The 21,745-nt window shown below is 36.7% G+C and overlaps 2 protein-coding genes across 13 annotated transcripts in view; one reads left to right on the top strand and one right to left on the bottom strand.

Annotated features, from left to right (window-relative positions):
- BMAL1 (basic helix-loop-helix ARNT like 1) overlaps positions 1-1,025 on the top strand; it is a 105,497-nt gene extending 104,472 nt beyond the window's left edge. For all 9 annotated transcript variants that reach the window (XM_053560717.1, XM_053560716.1, XM_053560713.1 and 6 more), the window contains one exon: positions 356-1,025. In XM_053560717.1, coding sequence (XP_053416692.1) covers positions 356-516 — 161 coding nt within the window. In that variant the 3' untranslated portion in view covers positions 517-1,025. The remainder of the gene's footprint in view (positions 1-355) is intronic.
- A 772-nt stretch (positions 1,026-1,797) lies between these two features.
- The window catches only part of BTBD10 (BTB domain containing 10), a 96,062-nt gene continuing 76,114 nt past the window's right edge, over positions 1,798-21,745 (bottom strand). For 2 of the 4 annotated variants that reach the window (XM_053560722.1, XM_053560726.1), the window contains 5 exons: positions 21,011-21,131; positions 11,485-11,682; positions 9,188-9,292; positions 8,454-8,564; positions 1,798-2,925 (listed from right to left, as the gene is read on the bottom strand). In XM_053560722.1, coding sequence (XP_053416697.1) covers positions 2,615-2,925; positions 8,454-8,564; positions 9,188-9,292; positions 11,485-11,682; positions 21,011-21,131 — 846 coding nt within the window. In that variant the 3' untranslated portion in view covers positions 1,798-2,614. The remainder of the gene's footprint in view (positions 2,926-8,453; positions 8,565-9,187; positions 9,293-11,484; positions 11,683-21,010; positions 21,132-21,745) is intronic. The other 2 variants (XM_053560724.1, XM_053560723.1) reach the window with 1 other exon arrangement.

The following is a 21,745-nucleotide window of genomic DNA, read 5'->3' as shown; positions in this document are numbered from 1 at the left end:
GCTTCTTCCATCATATGCATCTTTGGCTCTACTTGTCTTTCTAGATCTTTTTTCCTAATGTCTCCCTTCCTGTTTGCCTTTCTTTCTGCAATGCCCTTCCCTTAACAGGTTACATTAAGACTATTAAAATGAGATTGATGTAAATACTTTTAACATTTATTGAATTTTAAGCACTGTGTTCTCATTTCTAAAAAGTTGGTTCTTTCCTCTGAAAAACAGCAGTGTAAAAATAATAAAATTATAACTGTGTAGCCCAAAAAGCAGCCCCTCTTACAAGTGTGCTTAGGAATTGCTTAGTTTTTCTAAACATGTTTTGGTACTTTTGTCACTGACCAGTCCTTATCTCCTCCCACAGGTGAGAACCCTCATATAGGTATGGACATGATAGACAATGACCAAGGATCAAGTAGTCCCAGTAATGATGAAGCAGCAATGGCTGTCATCATGAGCCTCTTGGAAGCAGATGCTGGGCTCGGTGGCCCTGTTGACTTTAGCGACTTACCATGGCCGCTGTAAACACTACATGTTGCTTTGGCAACAGCTACAGTATCAAAGTGCATTACTGGTGGAGTTTTACAGTCTGTGAAGCTTACTGGATAAGGAGAGAACAGCTTTTATGTACTGATTTCATAAAAGCCATCTCAGAGCCATTGATACAAGTCAATCTTATTATGTATAACTTCAGACAAAGTGGAACTAAGCCTGCTCCAGTGTTTCTTCATCATTGATTATTGGGCTAGCTGTGGATAGCTTGCATTAATTGTATATTTTGGATTCTGTTTGTGTTGAATTTTTTAATCATTGTGCACAGAGCATCATTGGTAGCTTTTATATGCAAATGGTCATTTCAGATGTATGGTGTTTTTACACTACAAAAAAGTCCCTCATGTGGATATTTCTTATACTAATTGTATCATAAAGCTGTTTATTCTTCCTTGTAAGAATCCTTTACTATAAATATGGGTTAAAGTATAATGTATTAGACAGTTAAATATTTTTAATAAATGTTTCCCTTGTTCTATAAATAGTTCCCATTTCAAATAATTAGAAAAAAAAAATTCTACATGCTGCAGTGCTGGATCTCCAGTTTCTACAAAGGGTGTTTAAGGATGATCCCTACCAGTAACATTTGCAGAGCCTTTCTGGCCTTCATAACAATTCTGGGGTTTGCATAATTTCCACATACTGCTGTCTTAAAATAGTTCATTTGTAAATTGTTACAATTTATATTTATGTGAGAACAAAGATATTACTGTTCACACACAAATTTCAAATCCTCTGAAATTATCACTTCCAGATTATACGTGACAAACCGGTTTCTCTACTGCTGTCCCTCTTGACCACTATTTGCAGTTGTTGTATGGCTTCAAACATTAAGTGACCCAGACTCAAAACACCTAAGTATTTCTGATTCCTTCTTGAATCGGACCATAGAATATTTAAAATAGTATTTACATGAACACCGTGCTAAGCAAAACACCAATGTACAATAGAAAGAGCATTGAACTAGTATCAGAAACTGGCTTTGAAACTTAGGGTTATTATATGACCATGTAAATTCATTTTGCCCTTCACATAAGATTGGGCTAGAAAATATTCTGTTTTTCAGCTCTAGTATTATTTTGGATTTATGTAGTATATTTTATAATTAGTAGGGAATTTGAGTGCCTCATCACACATATATCAAGTTAGAGTTCCTTGAGCTACTATTTGAGTTCTAGTTATACCAACTACATAGGTAATCTGCTATTGAGGCTAAAAATGTGGTCAAGGTGGTTATAAATTTGGTCAGAAACATTAAAACAATGGAATTTTATTTTGATGAAAAACTCGAGTTTACAATCATTTAGTAAATGAAGAGCAAACACTTCATTTTCCTATCCCATAACTCTTAAGAAAACAAAGCATTAGTAAATAAATATCTGTGAACAGATTAAGGGTAAGGCAGACTGGATTATAAACCACCTCTGATGTTCACAATCCCTGCATGTAACTCACTCTAAAGGGTGAAGTGGCACTGGAGATAACCAAACTGTTGATACGGGCACTGAATCTCATCCTATCATTCAAATAAGCCCAAGATAAATACTCATTTTTTGCACATCATGGGCAGCAAACTATACACATTTTTACTGAAGGAATACTTTGATAGAAGCACTTATTTAAGTTATATTGTGCATCACAACTATAAAATGGCTTGAACCGTTCCATTTAACCACCATTTATATATAAAGTGCAACTATATAATGTTCTGCATTTTATCTGGGGTGTGATGAATATCAATCTAGACTGAAAGCACCCCAGCTGCCAATTTTCACCACTTCTGAAAAGATCTTAATGTGTGAAAAAGGACTGTTCCCCCATACAAAGAACCAATTTCACAAACCTACTGGTAAACAAATACATTTATATAACTGGAACTTCAGGATGCTAGAGTTGTACTCATTTAAAAAACCATTCAGCTACCTTTGGTCTTTAAAAAAAGCCTACACTGCAATATCCTAAACATTGTTATGTGCATCTCACAATGAAGAAGAGTGGCCTTGCAGTGCAGAATGAGGAAGAGTACAACGTCAATGTGAAGAGTAGCATGCCATAGTTTCAAGGATCAGCATCACAGCATTGGATTCTGTGCATCAGGATCGAGGTCGTTGTTGCCAGATGGGGGATGGATAGGGAGAATATCCAGTTCGTCCACTTGAGGGGTTGGATGCATGACTACCAGCTGGTCCTGGGGAATGTCTGCGGCAGCTGCTGCAAGGTTGGTGATGGATTTACTCTTTACACACTGAAAATCTACATGCCGACTCTTTCCTTCTTCCTTCTCCCAGGACATTCGAATAAAGGGTCTTTGAACATAGTTGTAAATCACTTCTGGGCGGCCTCCAGGCCTTTTCTTTACTTTTTCTTTGTAGGTAGGATAACCTGGAGGAAAGAAAAGTTTTAAAAACTGAGGATACACATATATGCAAATGTTTTGCACTTAATTTTGCCTGAGAGGGCTTTTCTGTTATAGATCCTGAACAAGTAAAAACTGAAGAAGGAAAAACAATATTCCATTTACCTACTCACCAGCCAGAAACAAAAATCCCACTGATTTAATTCACATAACCTATCACCATCCTTTTAGTTAATACACCAACCACCAGAAATATTCTTAAAGTGGGAGTATGGAGGGGATTGGTCCCCAACACAATAGTATATGGTCTAGAACAGATCTTGGGCTCTAACTACATATCCTTGGTATCCCTAAAGCATTTTCTTCACAAGAATTGTCTGACTTAAAGGCCTGCAATTTACTGCCAATTAGTCTTCTAGTTTCCTTAAACCTAAGCTTCATGTCCATATTGCTTTGGATTTTTTCTTTGCCTTTTTTTTTTTTGAGACAGAGTCTCACTATGTCACCCTCAGTAGAGTGCTGTGGGTCACAGCTCACAGCAACCTCAAACTCTTAGGCTTAAGCAATTCTCTTGCCTCAGCCTCCCAAGTAGCTGGGACTACAGGTGCCCACCACAACGCCTGGCTATTTTTTTTGTTGTAGTTGTCATTGTTGTTTTAGCTGGCCTGAGCCGGGTTCTAACCCACCAGCCTCGGTGTATGTAGTTGGCACCCTACCCACTGAGCTACAGGCGCTGCCCTTCTTTGCTGTTTTTTTTTTTTTTTGAGGTCGATTGATTGATTGCAGTTTTTAGCCGGGGCTGGGTTTGAACCCACCACCTCTGGTATATGGGGCCAGCACCCTACTCCTTTGAGCCACAGGCGCTGCCTCCCCTTCTTTACTTTTTTGTTAAATGACAAAGGGCTGTACAGTTCTGCAGGCAGTTCTAGATACTTCTGTACCTAGGTCAGCAAGGTGAACATTTTAACCTCCCATATCATTTTAACATTACTACTCCCAAAAAACAAGCAGTCTGTTTAGATTCATGTTTCCAAACCAGCTTTACCTAATTATTAATACTTTTCTCCTTTGAATCATAGTCACTGAAAAGTGACAATTGGTAAAGACAACCCTAGATTTGGAAATATTTCAGTATGGCAGTTTCTCCGAAGATAAATTGTCCTTAGAAACTATTACAAATCCCTTCCCTCCTTTTTACTAGTAAGAAGTGCTAGTTTGGACCAGAGATTAGCAAACACTTACTATAAAAGGCCAGACAATAAATAATTCAGGATGTGGGCCACAAGGTTTCTAATGAAACTACTCAACAATGCCACTATAAAGAAAAATCAGCCACAGAGAATGTGTAAATAAATGAGCCTGTATATGTTTCAGTAAAACTTGGTATTTATAAAAAACTGGCAATGAGAGTGATCCACCAAATGCCCAAGTCCACACAAAAAAAAGGCTATAGGGTAGGTCCTCTCTGTCTGAAAACTGACAAACCAGCCAGCCTCAGCCAGTGTGCAAGTATTCACCCTCTGTGCAGCTCCCAACCTCCCTCTTGGGCTCCTGGAATCTCCTGCTGCCTCTCTATGCCACTGAACTGATTATTTCTGGGCAGGGCTCCCTGGCCAGAGGTGGCTGGAGTCCTTTCTCCTCATCTCACCACACAGCTGCATAAGAGCTGTCTCTAGTCTACCATCTTGCTCTGCCCCCCAGTTGGACTTCTTTTAAGAGACTTGGGATTGGGAGGGCAGTGAAGAAAAGAGTGGGACTCTGTAGAAAAGAGTGGGACGTTTTGTGAAGGAGATAATAAAATGGCCAACTTGGAAATCTGAATTTTTTCTTTGATCCCAGAAAAATTGTAACACTTCTAGTGGGATTGTGGCTATTCTTTTTTTTTTTTGAGACAGAGTCTCATCATGTCACCCTCAGTAGAGTGCTGTGGCATCACAGCTCATAGCGACCTCAAACTCTTGGGCTCAAGCAATTCTCCTGCCTCAGCCTCCCAAGTATCTGGGACTACAGGTGCCTGCCACAATGCCCAGCCATTTTTTTTTATTGTAGTTGTGATCTTTAGCTGGCCCAGGCTGGGTTCGATCCCGCCAGCCTGGGTATATGTGGCTGGCACCCTACTCATTGAGCTATGGTGCCCACCAGATTGTGGCTATTGTATTTTTTTTTTCAAGAGGAAAAAATTATACTCTTAATGGGAAAATACGGCTGTTGATCGACACATTAGTTGGAAAAAGCAAAGAATGCTTTAGCATTTGGTTAGTTACTGTCTTGCCAAACTCAAGCCCAATTTATCTAAGCTTGTAGTACTGCCTTTTTAAATTTTATTTATTTATTTTTTTTGTAGAGACAGAGTCTCACTGTACTGCCCTCGGGTAGAGTGCCGTGGCGTCACACGACTCACAGCAACCTCTAACTCTTGGGCTTACGCGATTCTCTTGCCTCAGCCTCCCGAGCAGCTGGGACTACAGGTGCCCGCCACAACGCCCGGCTATTTTTTGGTTGCAATTTGGCCGGGGCTGGGTTTGAACCCGCCACCCTCAGCATATGGGGCCGATGCCCTACTCACTGAGCCACAGGCGCTGCCAGTACTGCCTTTTTTTTAAATTTGAAGAGTTTTGTTTTAATGTTGTGTACTGCCTCTTTTAAAAATTTTCCACTTAATATACTGTTTTACAACCACTCACAGACTGAAATCAGAGAGACCTGAATTCAAGTACCAAGCTCTGCTACTTATTCTCAATGAAGCTTTAATTATTTAACTTCTTAAGCTTCAGTTTCTTCCTCTTAAAAATAGAGATAATGCTGGATAACCATAAAGCCTCATTTGATAGGGGAAAGCTCCATTTCACAAAATACCACCAGCTGATAAATGTAAAAGGAATGATACATTCCTAATCCCTAATGAAATTACTGATTCAAGCAAAAATAAAAAAAATAAAAACTTTTAAATAATGGTTAATGGGGAGCTGTACATTCTTATGTTATCAAAATAATATGACACAAAGAAATAGCTTAATCTTATCACAGAGGGATCAGGCTGTCACCCACTTTATTAGTACAGATTTAAATGAAGCCTTTAAATCTAAACTTAAGGATGCCACAAGGAAATAACAGAGCAAATCCAGAAGTGGGACTGTCTATGGGACAATTGGCCCAGAATCGTCAATGGGAAAGGGTCACAAATAAGCATACTATTCTAGATCAAAATATCTGACATAATAAGCAGTTAGTTATAAGGTGTGAAAAAGGACTGAATCCTGGTTTAGTAAGACCAGCTATAAAGGACACTTCTGGGGAGCACTGGGAAATTTTAATGTGGATTAATATTAAGGAATTATTCTTAATTTTCTTTGGTGTGATAAAATGTTTTTAGAGATGTATATTAAAATATTTAGAGGTTAAGTATCATGATATACATATGCATATATATGTATGTGTGACTATTTTAAATGATTTTTAACGGGGTTAATAGTAAGGAGTACTTGCCACTAGGTACTTATGATTATATGAAATTCGTTTAAAAGTTTAGCTCAATGCTTAAAGCACTGTTACTATTCCTATGACAGAGAACAGTCGTCAGTTTCAGTAACTAAGTTACATGTAGCCTTTCTATAAATCATTTATTCAATGTTTGAGAAAATCCCCTGTAGCTAAGAAGTGGGCCACATGTTAGATATGAAATATGCAACTTGCCCTCTCTCAAGAAGCTCACAGTTCATGACTGAACAAAGAATTATATAGCAAATTGTTCTAAGGAGCAATTTCATAGAGGTTCCAAGGCTTTAGAGGGTTTGAAGGATATAAAGTAGTAGCCATATAGAGAAAGAGAAAGTAGGATGGGAAGGATACAATTGCTAATAAATTTCATTTGGTTATCACAACCATCCTCTAAAAGACATACAGAGGATTATATCTACTATAAAGATAAAAATCTGGCGCTCAGAAAGGCTGAGAGATTCACATTAAGACAATTAATTGGCCAGTACGCTTTTATTTATTTATTTTTTTTGAGACAGAGTCTCATTTTGTCACCCTCAGTGCCATAGCATCCTAGCTCACAGCAACCTCAAACTCTTGGACACAAGTGATCCTCTTGCCTCAGCCTCCTAGGTCGCTGAGATTACAGGCAACCGCCACAACACCCACTTACTTTTTTTTTTTTAGAGACAGGATTTTGCTCTTGCTTAAGCTGGCCTCAAGAAATCCACCCACCTTGGCCTCCTAGAGAACTAGGATTATAGGCATCAGCCAGTGTGCCTGGCCCAGTACACTTAATTAACATGGCCTATAAGACCCTGTATCTTCTGACCCTACTTTACCTCTACCACCAACTTTCATACCAACTATATCTCTTCAAGTCTCCTCCTCACTTATGCCAGCTATATTTATGTTTTCTATACCTCAAATATACTAATCTCATTCTTACCTCAATCCTTTACACCTTCTGTTTTCTCTTCCTAGAATCATCCTTGTCATCAGGCCTCAGCTTCAATGTCTCTTCTTCAGAGGCCTTCCCTATCCTTCCATTCTAAAAATAGTAGGCTCCAGTTGCCTTTTTACTAGCTCTGAGACCAAGCTGCTAAATCCCATTGTTCGTAAAATGATGCACCCAGTGATGGTTCAGATGTCAGCAATTCCACTGCTCTTTAAGCCCCAAATCTCCTCCCTTTCCTGTGCAAAAATCCTGTTTCTGATTATTCTTCTAACATCTCAGCAGCCTATTACTATGATTTCCAACAGCCCAACCAGGCCATTGATCTGCACTATTATCTTCATTATCACAATCACAAACACATACCAAGAATTTACCATGTACCAGGCACTGTTTTAAGTGTTTTTCATGTATTAACTCACTCTAATGTCACAATAACCTTATTAAGTACTTATTAATGCTCCCATTTGAGATAAAGAAACTGAAGCACAGAGATTTTAAGTATCTTGACCAAGGTCATTCAGCTAGGAAGACACAGGATTTGAACACAAGCAATCTGGCTTCAGAGCCTTTACTCTTTATATTATGCCATGACATGCCAAGAAAGATATTTTGTTCTTAATAAGGGTATTTTAAAATAAAAGCAGCATCTGTTGAGGCATATGGAAAAATTCATTTAAATCATAAAGTAAAAACCTATCAAAAATGTATGCATTTTAAATAAGATGAAAGTTTTGTAATTTGTATTTAACTTGAAAATAAGCATCTTACAAGGGTACATGTGAAACTTAGCAAATGTAGGATATAAATGTCTTAACACAATAACTAAGAAAATGCCAGGAAGGCTGTGTTAACCAGTGTGATGAAAATATGTCAAATGGTCTATAAAACCAGTGTATGGTGCCTCATGATCGCATTAATGTACACAGCTATGATTTAATAAAAAAAAAAAGAAAAAAAAATAAGCTAACTTTAAGACAGTAGTAGGCTACTAATATTGCTTTTATGTGAATTTTCAAAAAGTAGTTATGCCAGAGTTTTTCTCAAAGTATTCAAAAAATAAATAGGATCTAATTGATTTTAAACTGTTTTTTCAAAAGCAAATTAATTGAAATGTCTTACCTTCTATTCCCAATCTAATCTTCTTAAGACCCCTCTCCTTCAAAACTGATTTGGCCACATCTCTGTTTTCAATGTATTTGAAAAATCTATATAATTTTGTGCTATAAATAACTGGAAACAAAACACAAAAATATTTTTTGTATTAAAATCAAAGTACTTAGAGATAAACTTACATGTATCTTGATTAAAGAGACCTAACAACCCTAAAAGCCTACATAATGGATGCAGTAATGCCAAAGGATGACTAGCCAACATGACAGAACAATATTCAGTACAGTTAATGTAGAAGCAAATGTCTACTTAAGTGGAAACAAGAAAAGCTTTGACAACTAATCAGATAACCCAATCCATAGGAAGAATTTCCTTCTGAAAAATACATCATATATACACGTATCAAAAGGGGATCTGCCCCAAGTTTCAAAAATGATGTCACTATTACATCATTATCAAGTGGGCAAAATAAAGGACTTTACTAACATGCCTACAAGGCCTAGTCTAGAAGGGGAAAAACTGCCTCGTCAAAGAGAAGAAAACAGATAACATTTTACATTTCATGGATTGAGCAACTATTAATAATTTCCCAAAAGACGAAGACCCTCCCCACAAATTGATTTCCATTCAGGCGAACAGCTTCATTTAATACTGATGTTAAAAATGGCAGATTCGAGCAAGTTCTGCCTAGGTTAGTCTGTTTAGAGCAAACTGGCTTTGCAAAGGACAGACATTCCACTGACAACATGTTGAGTCTTCCAAATGTGCTGGGAACTTCAGGGAGTTAGACTGATGGACATTCCTCGCCTTCTCTCTTTCAGGTGGAGTTATCTCCCTTAACAGGTGAACTGCAAAGGTTTTTTCAAAAAAAGAAAAACACACTCACAAACCAAACATGCTGGTTTAAGAGTCAATAAAAGGAAAATACTTATACAAATTCTACTCATGGGGTAAATCTGTTATTATTAATACATCTTTAAGACTGCTGATATTTTAAGACAAGGATTTTTTTGACATCTCAGAAAGGATAGTGTCTGTTAGAAAAATCAGGCTGGAAAGACTATTGCTACCTCTTCAAATAAATTTTCTTTAGGTTGGAACATACTGGCATAAAATGAAACATTTAGATAAATTAAGTAAAAATTAATAATTAAGTACTTTAAAGCTTCAAAGCTTAAGATAAAAAAATAAGAAAACAAGAAAAAATTTGAAATGGGAAATTCAACAATGGAATGGAAAACAAAAAGGCAGGTTTATCATAATTCCTTTTTCACTATGTCATTTCTGTGTTCTATAGTTGGCTCTACTTTCTTGGAGTCAAACCTTTTGAAAAATCAAACATAAATTATAAACTTATTCATTCCTTTTTCTTTACAAAAAATAATTTACTACACTTCTTTTGATTTTTAGTAATCCTTCATTTTTCTTGTGTTTTGTTCAACTTTTTATTCCACATATTATTATAGAAAATCGTTGTCAGCAAAGAGCCTAGGACTGAGGAAATCGCAACACAAATGGCTATTACTGTAACTATCCATAAAAGACTCACAACACTCACTGAAGTACATCATGAAAAGGAATTATCTCAACATAAATGCTGAAAAGTGCTATCATAATTTGTATTAGAATAATCTTCTGAAAATCTACTTTAGAAGTCAGAAAGAATATCATTTGGAGTCTGCTTTGTTTTGTTTTTAGGAAAGAGTATGTAAGATGGAAAATTCAGAGATTAAAGGGTTTGGGTACTTTCTATATTCTTTTTTTTTCTTGTTTTGTTGAGACAGAGTTCTACTCTATGCCCTGAGCAGAGTGCAATGGCGTCGTAGCTCACTGCAACCTCAGACTTGGCTGTGGGCATCCTGCTGCCTCGGCCTCCGAACCCACTGGGATTACAAGTGCTTGCCATGGTGCCCCGTTGGGTTTTTCAATTTTTTTCATGAGTCGGGGTCTCACTCTCGCTCAGACAAGCCTTGAACTCCTGAGCGCAAGAAATCCTCCTGCTTTAGCCTCCCACAGTACTGGGATTACAAGTATGAACCACCACACCTGGCTAAATATTCTTATACTTTTTCCTTAAATTCTAATCCTTAACAAGTCAACAGACTAGAATATAGAATAGGATGCTAGACTATTTTACTCAGTTCCTTGAGTCATTATTTCAATTATTGTTCTTACTCTATGAAACTGGTTAAAAAAAAAAAATACTAATACGAGATCATCAGGAAAAACAATGTAAGAGATTCTCTAACCAAAAAATAAAAAGGCATTAATCAGAAAAGTTTAGAAATGGAATAAGAAAAATAGTTGCTGCTCAAGATACGCTGTTTTAGTCAGAAATACCTAAAAAAATCTATAGTTCCACAAAGCTTTATGAAGGGACACTGTATTCTCCAGGAACATATACGCTGTTTAAAAAAAGATCAGAAAGGACAGTGTCTGTCTTATAATCGCATTTAGAAAAATCCAGCCAAAAAGGCTATCTCTATCTTCTCAAATGAATCTTCTTTACGTTATAATATCTTGGCAAAAAATGAAATATATTCAGAAAAATTAAGTAAAAATTAAAGTTACCCTCAAAATCAATGAATTCAAACTTCTATATTAATGCAAAAGACAAAAACTCTTTGTTAAAAAGAAAAAAAAAGCTACTTTTATAATCTACTCCAGGACCTACTTCTCCAGGATGCTTCTAAATACAAGGAAAAAAATCTATCAAGATCCAGATAGTCAATAAAAGCAAACCACTTCTGTGTATGGAATGGGTAGAGCACACCGTTTGTGTACAGGGCGGGACAGTAAATACTTTGGGCTTTGCAAGCCATGCAGTCTCTGTTGCAACTACTCAACTCTGCCACTGTAGCATGAAAGCAGCCATAGATGATACATAAAATTTTATTTGTAAAAACAGGCCCCAGGCTAGCTTTGACCCACAAGCTATATAGTTTGCTGATCCCTGGTGTACAGTAAGAGTTCTTTCTTTACAAAAGCAAGAGATAATCTGGAGTGATTCCGGTAAAAGAAAACATGTCACAATACTTACTTTGTGAATATTCTTCTCCCATCTGTGGTGGATATTCTTCATCCCAATCAACCACATCATCATCTGTAAGCACCACTATATGGCATTCTCGTTCCCCACTCTGGGCACTGGCTACCATGAGAGGGAGGATCATTTCTTCCAGATAAAATTCAAATTGTCTACGAGCACCATCATTCGATAACTCATGCATTAGGGCACCTGAAATGAAACCCACAAAAATATTTTGATTTTTTTTGAATGGCAGATAAACAAAAGAAAAGCAGAAGCAAAGCACAAATAAAACACCAAATTAGTTCAGTCTTTATATTGGGACCCTACAGTTAATTTGCTGGTTATTTTTTAGTTACCAAAACTTTTCCAAGGAGTTCTTACAGAATTGTAGAATCTTACAGCAAGAAGAGCCAATTAAAGAACATCCAACACAAGCTTCCTCATTTTACACATCATGAAGTAATTTTACCTACAGTTACGAAATGAATTTGCAAAATCAGAATAGAAACCTCATCCCTACCCAAGGTACACTTTTCACTATATCGAATTATCTTCCATAAGCATATACAGTTACATATGCCTTAAAGTATATCAGAAAAGACTTTTCAAATTATTCATATTCCACTCCCATATGTTCTCTCAGAAAGTTATTCACAAGCAGCATTAATATTTCACTGTAAGAAAAGAAGTAAGATGAGATAGGTCAAAAGGACTTGGAATAAAGTAGGCAAAAGGCCAAGCAAAATACAACATACAGGGAAAAACAGGAATTTTATAGAGGACTTCACCCTAGCAGTGAGAGGGCTAAAAAATAGACTTCACTCTCCTTAAGTTAGACATAACAACTACAAGTTCCTAAATACATGGTCATAAACTCACCTGTACTAACCTAATCATTTTCTTTTACCCTTACTTTAATAGCAATGTCCTATCACCTACCTAAGGCTATACCATCTCAGTGGCTAATGCTATTCCATTAGCCTGGCAGGAGAAGCTGAAGCAACTGTGTACATGAGTGTGTGTGTAAAAACATTGGAAGAGGGTTAAAGAGGGGCACTAGAACTCAAATCTAGTCTCCCAGGGGAAAGCATTCCTTTCCTACAAATTGTCTCTATAAATATATTGAGTTATTGGTTATTATATTATTATTGGTGATCATTTGATCACCTAGTAATCTGTTTATTATTACTTACCCATGTCTCTCTCTAGATAGGCTATTTCCATTATTATTTTTATTATTTATTTATTTTTCACAGTGGGGCCCATTGTTATTTTTAAAAATTCCCTTTATGGTGGGGCACAGTGGCTCGTGCCTATAATATTAGCACTCTGGGAGACTGAGGTGGGTGGACTGCTCAAGCTCAGGAGTTTGAGACCAGCCTGAGCAAGAGCACGACCCTGGTCTCTACTAAAAATAGAAAAACTAGCTGGGCACTGTGGCAAGCACCTGTAGTCCTAGCTACTCCAGAGGCTGAGGCAAGAGAATCACTTGAGCCCAAGAGTTTGAGGTTGCTATGAGCTATGATGCCACAGCATCTACTCAGGGTGACAGAATGAAACTCTGTCTCAAAAAAATAAATACATAAATTCCCTTTATAATCAAATTTCCCTATGTGTATCTTAACAAATTCTCTTTCCCCTAACTTCTGAATCCATTTTTTTTCAGTCCTGTACCCAAAGGCCATACATACATGCACATGTGCATACACACACACACGTACGTATATTTTTCTTTCTTGAGACAGGGTCTCACTCAATTGACCATGCTGTAATGCATGCTCTGATCATAGATTACCGCAACCTCAAACTCCTGGCACAGGCTACCCTCCTAACTCAGCCTCCTGGGTAGCAGAACTATAGAACCATGCCCAGCTTGAACTAATTCTAATCTGTTTTCTAGTCTCACTACTCTACAAAACTGCTCTTGTGGTCTCCAAAGAGGCTTTGTATTGTTAAAGACAACAAACATCTTTTGCTCTCACTCTTCTCTGACCTCTAAGTTGAATCTCTTACACTGACTACTCCCTCTTTCTTGAAACATACCTTATCCCTAAGAAACACTGATATAATTATCCTGGGTTTTTTTTTTTTGTTGTTGTTGTTTGTTTGTTTCCATTTTTGTTTTTTCTCACTTCTGGCCATTCTTCCTTAGCAACTTTTGCAACTCTTTTCTCCTCTACCTGTTCACTAAATACTACGTATTAATATTTCAAGACAATTTAAATTTTTTTTTTCTTTCTTGAACCCTACATGAGAATTATCGAATTTATTTCTACTGTCTTCTATATTTGCAATGCATTATATACAACTGCCTTCTGGAAATTTCTACTTAGATACTACCTCACAGGCATTTCAAACTCAATATATCTAAAATTGAACTTATCATGTCTCTCTCTGCAGTATTTTCCAAATAAAAAAAGGTTCTCAGAACCATCTCAGAATAGTGCTAGGCATACCAGAGGCACTTAATTAGTCAAATAATTAAATAAATCCTTGATTCCTCCTTCACCTTCTAATTTAAGTCATTTCCCAAGTCTTAAACATATCTTGAATTGTGCCATTTTCTTCTTCTGGCAGGCAATATTTTCCAAAGACGGTTGCAAAATCTATGTCACAAACTTTTCTGCAAGGTAACCTTGATGATCCTCTCCCCTTTAATCAGAATGGTCACAAAGACTTGCTTGTAACCAGGGGAGCATGGTAGATAGTGCATCACTTCATAGGCTAACAGGAGAAAGTTTGCCATTTTTGCCTTGCTCTGTAATGCTTGGTCTCCAAATGGTTCCTCTCTGAACCCAGCCATTAGGCTTTGAGAAGCCCAGGTCATATGGAGAGGCCCCACGTAGGTACTCTGACATTTCTAGCTAAGCCTAGTCTTTGAGTTATCCCAGTCCAGGAACCAAACATGTGAATGAAGCCTCAAGCCTTGAGTTACTCTAGCCCTTTAGTTCTTTATAGATGAGGCTCCAGACATGATGAAGCAACCCTAAGCCACCTCTGCTGTGCCCTGTGTGACAGTAATAAAATGGGCATAGTTCACGTTAAGTTTGGTATGGTTTGTTACACAGTAATAGTTAACCACACATATTCCATCCCCTTCCCCCAACATGGTCCAAGTCATCATTAACTATGATCAAAGCTACTGCAAAAGCCTTCTAATTACATTCCCCCAACATTTGTTTTTGCCCTTCTGTAACCTATTTTCCCAGAGCAGCCAAATCTAATTAAGTGTCTCTGCTAGTCTAAACCTCCCATGACTTGTATTATCCTTAAAATAAAAATCTGAAATGTACAACTTGGTCCATAAAGCCCTATCATATGAAAAAAGAGATTATAGATCAGTGTGTACAATGAATCCTTTAAAATTGTTTTTCTTTAAATATTATCCATATACTGATGACTCCCTAGGACACATTTCTCTCCTGAACTTTAGACATGAATAACCAATGTACCATGTAAGATTTCTACTTGGATATCTAATAGATATTTCAAACTTAACATGTCCAAACTCAAGTTTCTAAATTTGTGCTTCCCATGAAATGTCTCCCCATCTAAATTAATGACAATCCATACTTCCACTTAAAAATTCTCTTCTTTAATTCCCACCCCATATTCAATCAACAACACAATTATAAGTGGGACTTTACCTAACAAATGCAATCAGTGTAACCTGGTTCAAAAAACTAAAAAAAAAAAGAAAAGAAAGAAAAGAAAAAAGAAAAAAATTTTAAGAATTCTATTGCGTAATATATCTACAATCTGACTACTTCTCACTACTTCCACTCTGATCCAAGCTACTACCATCTCTCTTACCTGGATTTTGACAATAGCTTCCTAATTGATCTCTTTGATTCTATACCTCAACCTCTTTTGGTCCATTTCTGAAACAACAGCAAAAAGTGATTATTTTATTTATTTATTTATTTATTTTTAGACAGGGTCTTACTTTGTCACCCTGGATAAAATGCTATGGCATGATAGCTCACGGCAACTTCAAACTCCTGGGCTTAAGCAATCCTCTTGCCTCAGCCTTCTGAGTAGCTGGAACTACAGGTGCCGCCCCAACGCCTGGCTTATTATTATTATTTTTTTAATTTTTAGTAGAGATGGGGTCTTGCTATTTTGCTCAGGCTGGTCTCGAACTCCTGAGCTCAAGCAATCTACCGCCCCAGCCTCCCAGAGTGCTAGGATTACAGGCGTGAGCCACTGTGCCCAGCGAAAAAATGGTTCTTTTAAACCCTAGGTCAGATCAAGATTACAGCACTGAACAACTAACTCTACATTGGATTCTGTGTGAAAAGAAATGAAATAGTATCACATGACAGCCTTACAGATCACATCACTTACTTATTTAAAACCCTCCAAACGCTTCTGATTTCACTCAAGAGTACAAGCCAGAAGATAAAGGTCTTACATGACCTAGGTTCTCTGTTACTTCTCTACACTTCTCTGACCTTTACTAACATTTTCAAACACTCCATTCCAACTATACTGGTCTCTCTGCTATTTTCAAACATGCAGGCAAGCTCCTTTAACATGTGCACTTACTGTTAACCTCTGCTTAGAATTTACTTAAATTCTTCTCTACAGTGAAGGCTTCTCTGTATATTCTATGTCCCTTGTCTTTTCTCCGTCTCAATGTTTACCATGATCTAACATACTATGTGTCATTTGTTTATCTTGGTTGTTGTCTGTTTTCCCCAATAGAGTATAAATTCCATTAGAATAGAAAATTTTGCTTGGTTTGTTCATGCTGAATCCCCCAAACTTAGAACAGTACTTAGTACAGAGTCAGTCATTAAATATTTGTTAAATTAATAAATTTTGTTTCCTCCCACCACTCATCCATCCATCTGCTGCAGACAAGCTACACTTGCCCTTTCTCAGTTCCCTACACGTCATACTCCTTTCTACTTCAGAGCCTCTGCACGTATCATTCTGCTTTTTGTACTAGGTATAGTCAGCTTTCCCTGCTCTTTGCCACTCCTTCAGCTTTAGTATCACTAACTTAGATGATTCCCCACAACCCCTGTCACACACTTCTCACAGCAGCTCATTTCTTCACTGTATGTGTCACAGTATTTATTACTTGTTCAATGTCTGTCTTCCCCATTAGATTGTAAGCCACAAAAATGGGGACAATGTCTGCATTTGTTCATCACTACATGTCCTATATGCATGAAACAAATGACAAGTTTGATAAAGAAGGGGGAGAGAAATGACAAGTTAATGGTAAACTAGAAATAAACAGCTGGTCTTTGGGAGTTGGAGGTAAAAGGTGGAAATACAGCCTTCCAAGTAGCTGGGACTACAAGCACCCGCCATAACACCCAGCTAGTTTTTCTATTTTTAGAAGAGATGGAGTCTTGTTCTTGCTCAGGCTGATTTCTAAATCCTGAGCTTGAGCAATCCACCCTCCTCGGCCTCTTAGAGTGCTAAGATTACAGGTGTGAATCACCATGCCTGGCCTTAGTTTTTTATTTTTAGTAGAGATGAGGTCTCTCTCTTGGTCAGGCTGGTCTTGTACTGACCTCAAGCAATCCATCTGCCTCAGATTCCCAGTGTTAGGATTATAGATGTGAGCTACTGCACTTGGCCCTCAAGTTTTTAAAAATATTTTTTATTTTTATTTTTTATTTTTTTGAGATAGAATCTCACTATCACCCTCAGTAGAGTGCCATGATGTCACAGCTCACAGCAACCTCAAATTCTGGGCTTAAGCGATTCTCTTGTCTCAGCCTCCCAAGTAGCTGGGATTACAGGCGTCCACCCCAATGCCTGGCTATTTTTTTGTTGTAGTTGTCATGGTTTGGCAGGCCCAGGCTGGGTTCGAACCCACCAGCTCCAGTGTATGTGGCTAGAGCCCTAGCCGCGGAGCTACAGGTGCTGAGCCATAAATAAGGTTTTTTTTTAATATCTAAAATAGACATAGATCGGATATGAGTGTGTTTGAGCCTGATGATTACTTTATAAAGGGAGAGAAAGACTAATGATACTAGAAGAGAGAATAAGTAGAATAGATCCTGAAAAAATGCATGAGTGGATAAAATAATTTATTAATTCAACAAACCTTTATTGATTTCTCGCTATGTATCCTAGGCACCATGGACACAAAGTCAAAAATATATTGTCCCTGTCCTCAAGTCCTACCTGGTTTAATGCCACAAAGTGAAAAACAGAGCATTAGCTAGAACCAGAGAGGGAGAAAAAACATACAAGCAAATCCTACCTCTACATTTTTACTCAAGACAAGTTCTGCTTTTGACCTCCTTTCCTTGCTAGACTTGGATATTAACATCAGTTTTTTCAGTCTTTAGTTGAAGTCCCACTGTCTCCTACATGGATATTGACTTTTTTCCTGGGCCTACTGAAGTGGTGCTTATTCAGACTTTAAATTTCATTTACCACCACATTTTCATCCAAACACATTTTGTTTTTCATTTGTTTTTGCCCTAGGCCTTCCTTCTCAAGTTCAGCGCTAAGTTTTCAAAATTTCTTGGATGTGGACATGGATACCTAGTTGGGATATAATAACTATCACAGATTACCTTCATTATATGTAAGTTGTACGACAGAAGGTTGACAAGTCAGTTCCTCCTTTATCCACCTTTTTTGCCTGTGAACCACGCCATTCCTTCTGCCTAGAATACATCACTCACCCCCTTTCTCCAGAAACCTTCCCCCAAACCCACTCCTGAGTTACATATGGCTCCCATATGCTCATTTAGCACCCTATTCTTCCTCTAACATCATAACAAAATTTACTTCTCTGTCTTCCCCACTATACTACAAACATGACAGCAGAAATTTTGTCTTTTTTTGTTGCCTTTTAAATACCTAAAAAAGTGAATGTTCAATATATAAAATAAATGACTAATAATTATGTAATCATTTAACAAGTTGTTATAAAGGATAATACAGACAGACGTATTCACAATATATTTCCATGTGGAAATATAATAAAATGGAATGTATAAGATTCTTTAATATTTATTTTTTAATCTACCTTTATATCATAATTTTGCTGATCTTTTTCAAGCAAATCTTTATTTAATACATGTGTCAGGCACTATTCATTTAATCTTCACAGCAACTCTGTGAGATAAGTAATACTGTCTCCATTTTAAAGATGAGGATACTAAGAAAATAGGGTTTTAAGTAATTTGCTCAAGAAATCTAGACCTCTCTATTTGATGAACATTTAATACTAATATAATTTTTTCTTAAACCAAGGTACAAGCCTAGACATTTCAGAGCAAAGTGCCATCCCAAATGTTCAGTAAAGGCACACATTTGCAGGAAAAAAAAATTACTTTTGAACTCAAGTCTACACTTGTGGTATTCTTTTACATTTTTACAAAACCACTTTTATTTCTTCAAATTCTATATAGTCATTTTTTATAAGGTCTTGGAGAATCTCTCTGTTTTTCATAATACATATATATGTATTTCTTATTTTATTTTATTTTTTTGACAGAGTCTCTCTGTCACCTGGGCTAGAATGTCACAGCCTCAGCCTAGCTCACAGTATCCTCAAACTACTGGGTTCAAATAATCCTTCTGCCTTAGCCTCACAAGTAGCTGGGACTACAGGTACACACCACTATACCCAACTAATTTCTTTTTTCTATTTTTAGTAGACAGGGTTTCACTTTGCTCAGGCTAGTGCTCCTGACCTCAAGCAATTCTCCTGCCTTGTCTTCCCAGAGCTATGCACACGCGACCAGTGCTTTGTCTACCATTCAAACCAATTTTGTAACTCTTTTTCTAGAATGGCCATGAGATCTTTTGTCTTATGAGGTTTGACAATTAAGTTTGCAAACTCATACTAGAAAAAGTGCTTTGAAGGGTGAACTAGGTACTGGCTTCAGTGCATAGCTTCCTAAGCAGTATTTTGAAGGTAACTATAGTCATATTCAGCAATGAGGTAGGTAGCACTTTTTCTACGATGAGGTTGCAAACTTAACCGCCCAACTTTGTAATAGTGATGACAAGGTAATGCAGGAAATGCAGAACTAAAATTCATATCATCTGGTAAAAACCTCTGATTTTTTTTTAAAAGCTACCAGTCACCAAAATTCAACATCTAATTATATAAAGTTTAATCAAAATGGTCCCTTGACTAAAAAGACAAAAAACCTGAAGTCAAACCAGAATGCTCATGGTCTCAACTAAAATTATTTTTTCAGATGTGAAAAAAACAACAACTTTGTGCAAACTTGTAATTGCATACTCCAGATGTTGGACTCAGAATTGGACTCAGAGGTGGACCATCTACTTCTTTATTCCACCTATCAGTATTTTTAAGGAGACTTTAAAGAACGTTTGGGGGAAAAATGGTACTTAAGGATAGACTTTATGCCACTGACTTTTAAGAAGTTAGATCATAACTGAACATGCTGGAAGACTGCCTTAAAAATGTCCCATTTAGTTTCTAACACATTAATCTTTAAGAAGGTATGACACCACTCTGCCAAGCTAGGGTTGAGCTTAGGTAATAAATATAATCATACATATGGGGCTAGCATAAGGCAATAAGCCACATGTACAAAACTTTTAAATGGCTTACCATTTTCTAAAGGATAAAATTTATGAACATTAGTTTAGTATTAAAAGCCTTCCATAATCTGGCCCACCTATTACTTCCCATTTTTTTCTGGCCCTGATAAAATTCTCTTCTCCAACTAAATTATTTCCAAAGTATATTTGTCACACCTTTAATCCAAAAAACTCAGCTCTCAAAATAACCTCTCTACTCTTTCTAAACCATTACTACTCATTTTTTACCACTTGTCTCTACTAAACTCTTCCCCAATCCCTCTAGCCCACAATGATTTCCCCTTCCTCTGAACTCCTCCAACTACTGAATAGCCAAGTCACCATTTAATACTTCTCACATGCTATTTTGACTTGTTTGTATATAATCACCTCTATTCTCAGGCACTGCATCACAGTGGGGGTGGGGAGAGCTAGGGAGGTGGTAAGAAGAAAAGCAATCAAAGAATTGGGATTTCAAAGTTCTAGACACTGCTCTGAGACGATGTTCGAAGTTCTTAGATAAAGTCATTTAATCCATGTGAGAATGAGGGCTAAAGAGATTCAATCTAGAATCTTTGTTGACAAGTACTATTACTTGTATCTACCACAGAGTTCATAATATTATCTTACATGGTAATACAAAAAAATTATAAAATTTTGAATGATGTCATCTGAAGAATGAAGCCAAATGATAGTCTTGACCAAAGCCAGGGCTCCTAAGCTACAAGATAAATACTGATAACAAATGATACAGGAAACAGTTAAGGAGGAAATGTAGGAGAGTTCTTTAAAAAATTATTAAAGTTAAAAAGATATTTAGGAAATCGTGTAAGATTACCAATGTCTCTGAAGACATCCATAAAGTAATCTGCATGGTACTAGAATGACTCACAATTCAATTAAATATTTGAAGTTTAACCAGGTAAAAAGCACTATTTCAAGTTTTTCATTATAATATAAGTGCTACAAACCACTCACACACCAACATCATACTTACTGAGATCTCTACATTTAATAGTACTATATTCAAAAGAGATACAAAGATAGTCACATGCTTCTCTCAGTTCAGGAATAGATATGCCATCAGGACAACGGATTATTCCTGTCTTATAGTAATCCTGGAAAAAAAAAGTAAAGAATACATAAAACATCTGGATCATAAGATAGCTAAAACTTATTATTAAAATTGGGTTGCTGGCATTTTTTGAAATAGTAGAGCACTAGTATTATGGAATTTTAAAGTTAAATGAGACCCTAGTTCACCTAACAACTTATTCATTTTATAAGGAAAATTCAGACCCAACGCAATTCACTGACTTACCCAGTTATATAATCATTTATAATAGCAGAGATAAGAGTCACACCCAGTTCTTCCCATTACCTAATTCATCTCTTTTCTATACTACATCATACCAATGCATATATATTTTCCTCTTATAAGTTATTTTTCTACACATCTACCACAAAATTTTAAACTTATTTTAAAAAGGAAGTTGAATAATATACCTTGAATTACATACCTTTAAAGAGTTACCTTAAATATTATCTAGAGAATTGAACAAAATGTAAGGTTTTTAGTAAAGAATTGCGAGGTCATATTCAAGTATCAAAATACGTAAAACAAGATGCACAATTAGATATTCTTCTTCTAAGCACTGTCCTTTGGTATGCCATATTATAGCAATCCATACTAGTTATTTCAAAAATCTATTTAAAAGGTTGTTAAGGGCTG

This window comes from Nycticebus coucang, chromosome 14 (genome assembly GCF_027406575.1).
Source record: "Nycticebus coucang isolate mNycCou1 chromosome 14, mNycCou1.pri, whole genome shotgun sequence".
Taxonomy (NCBI): Eukaryota; Metazoa; Chordata; class Mammalia; order Primates; family Lorisidae; genus Nycticebus; species Nycticebus coucang.
Note: the sequence above shows the minus strand (reverse complement) of the source record. Positions and strands in the feature narration are given on the sequence as shown.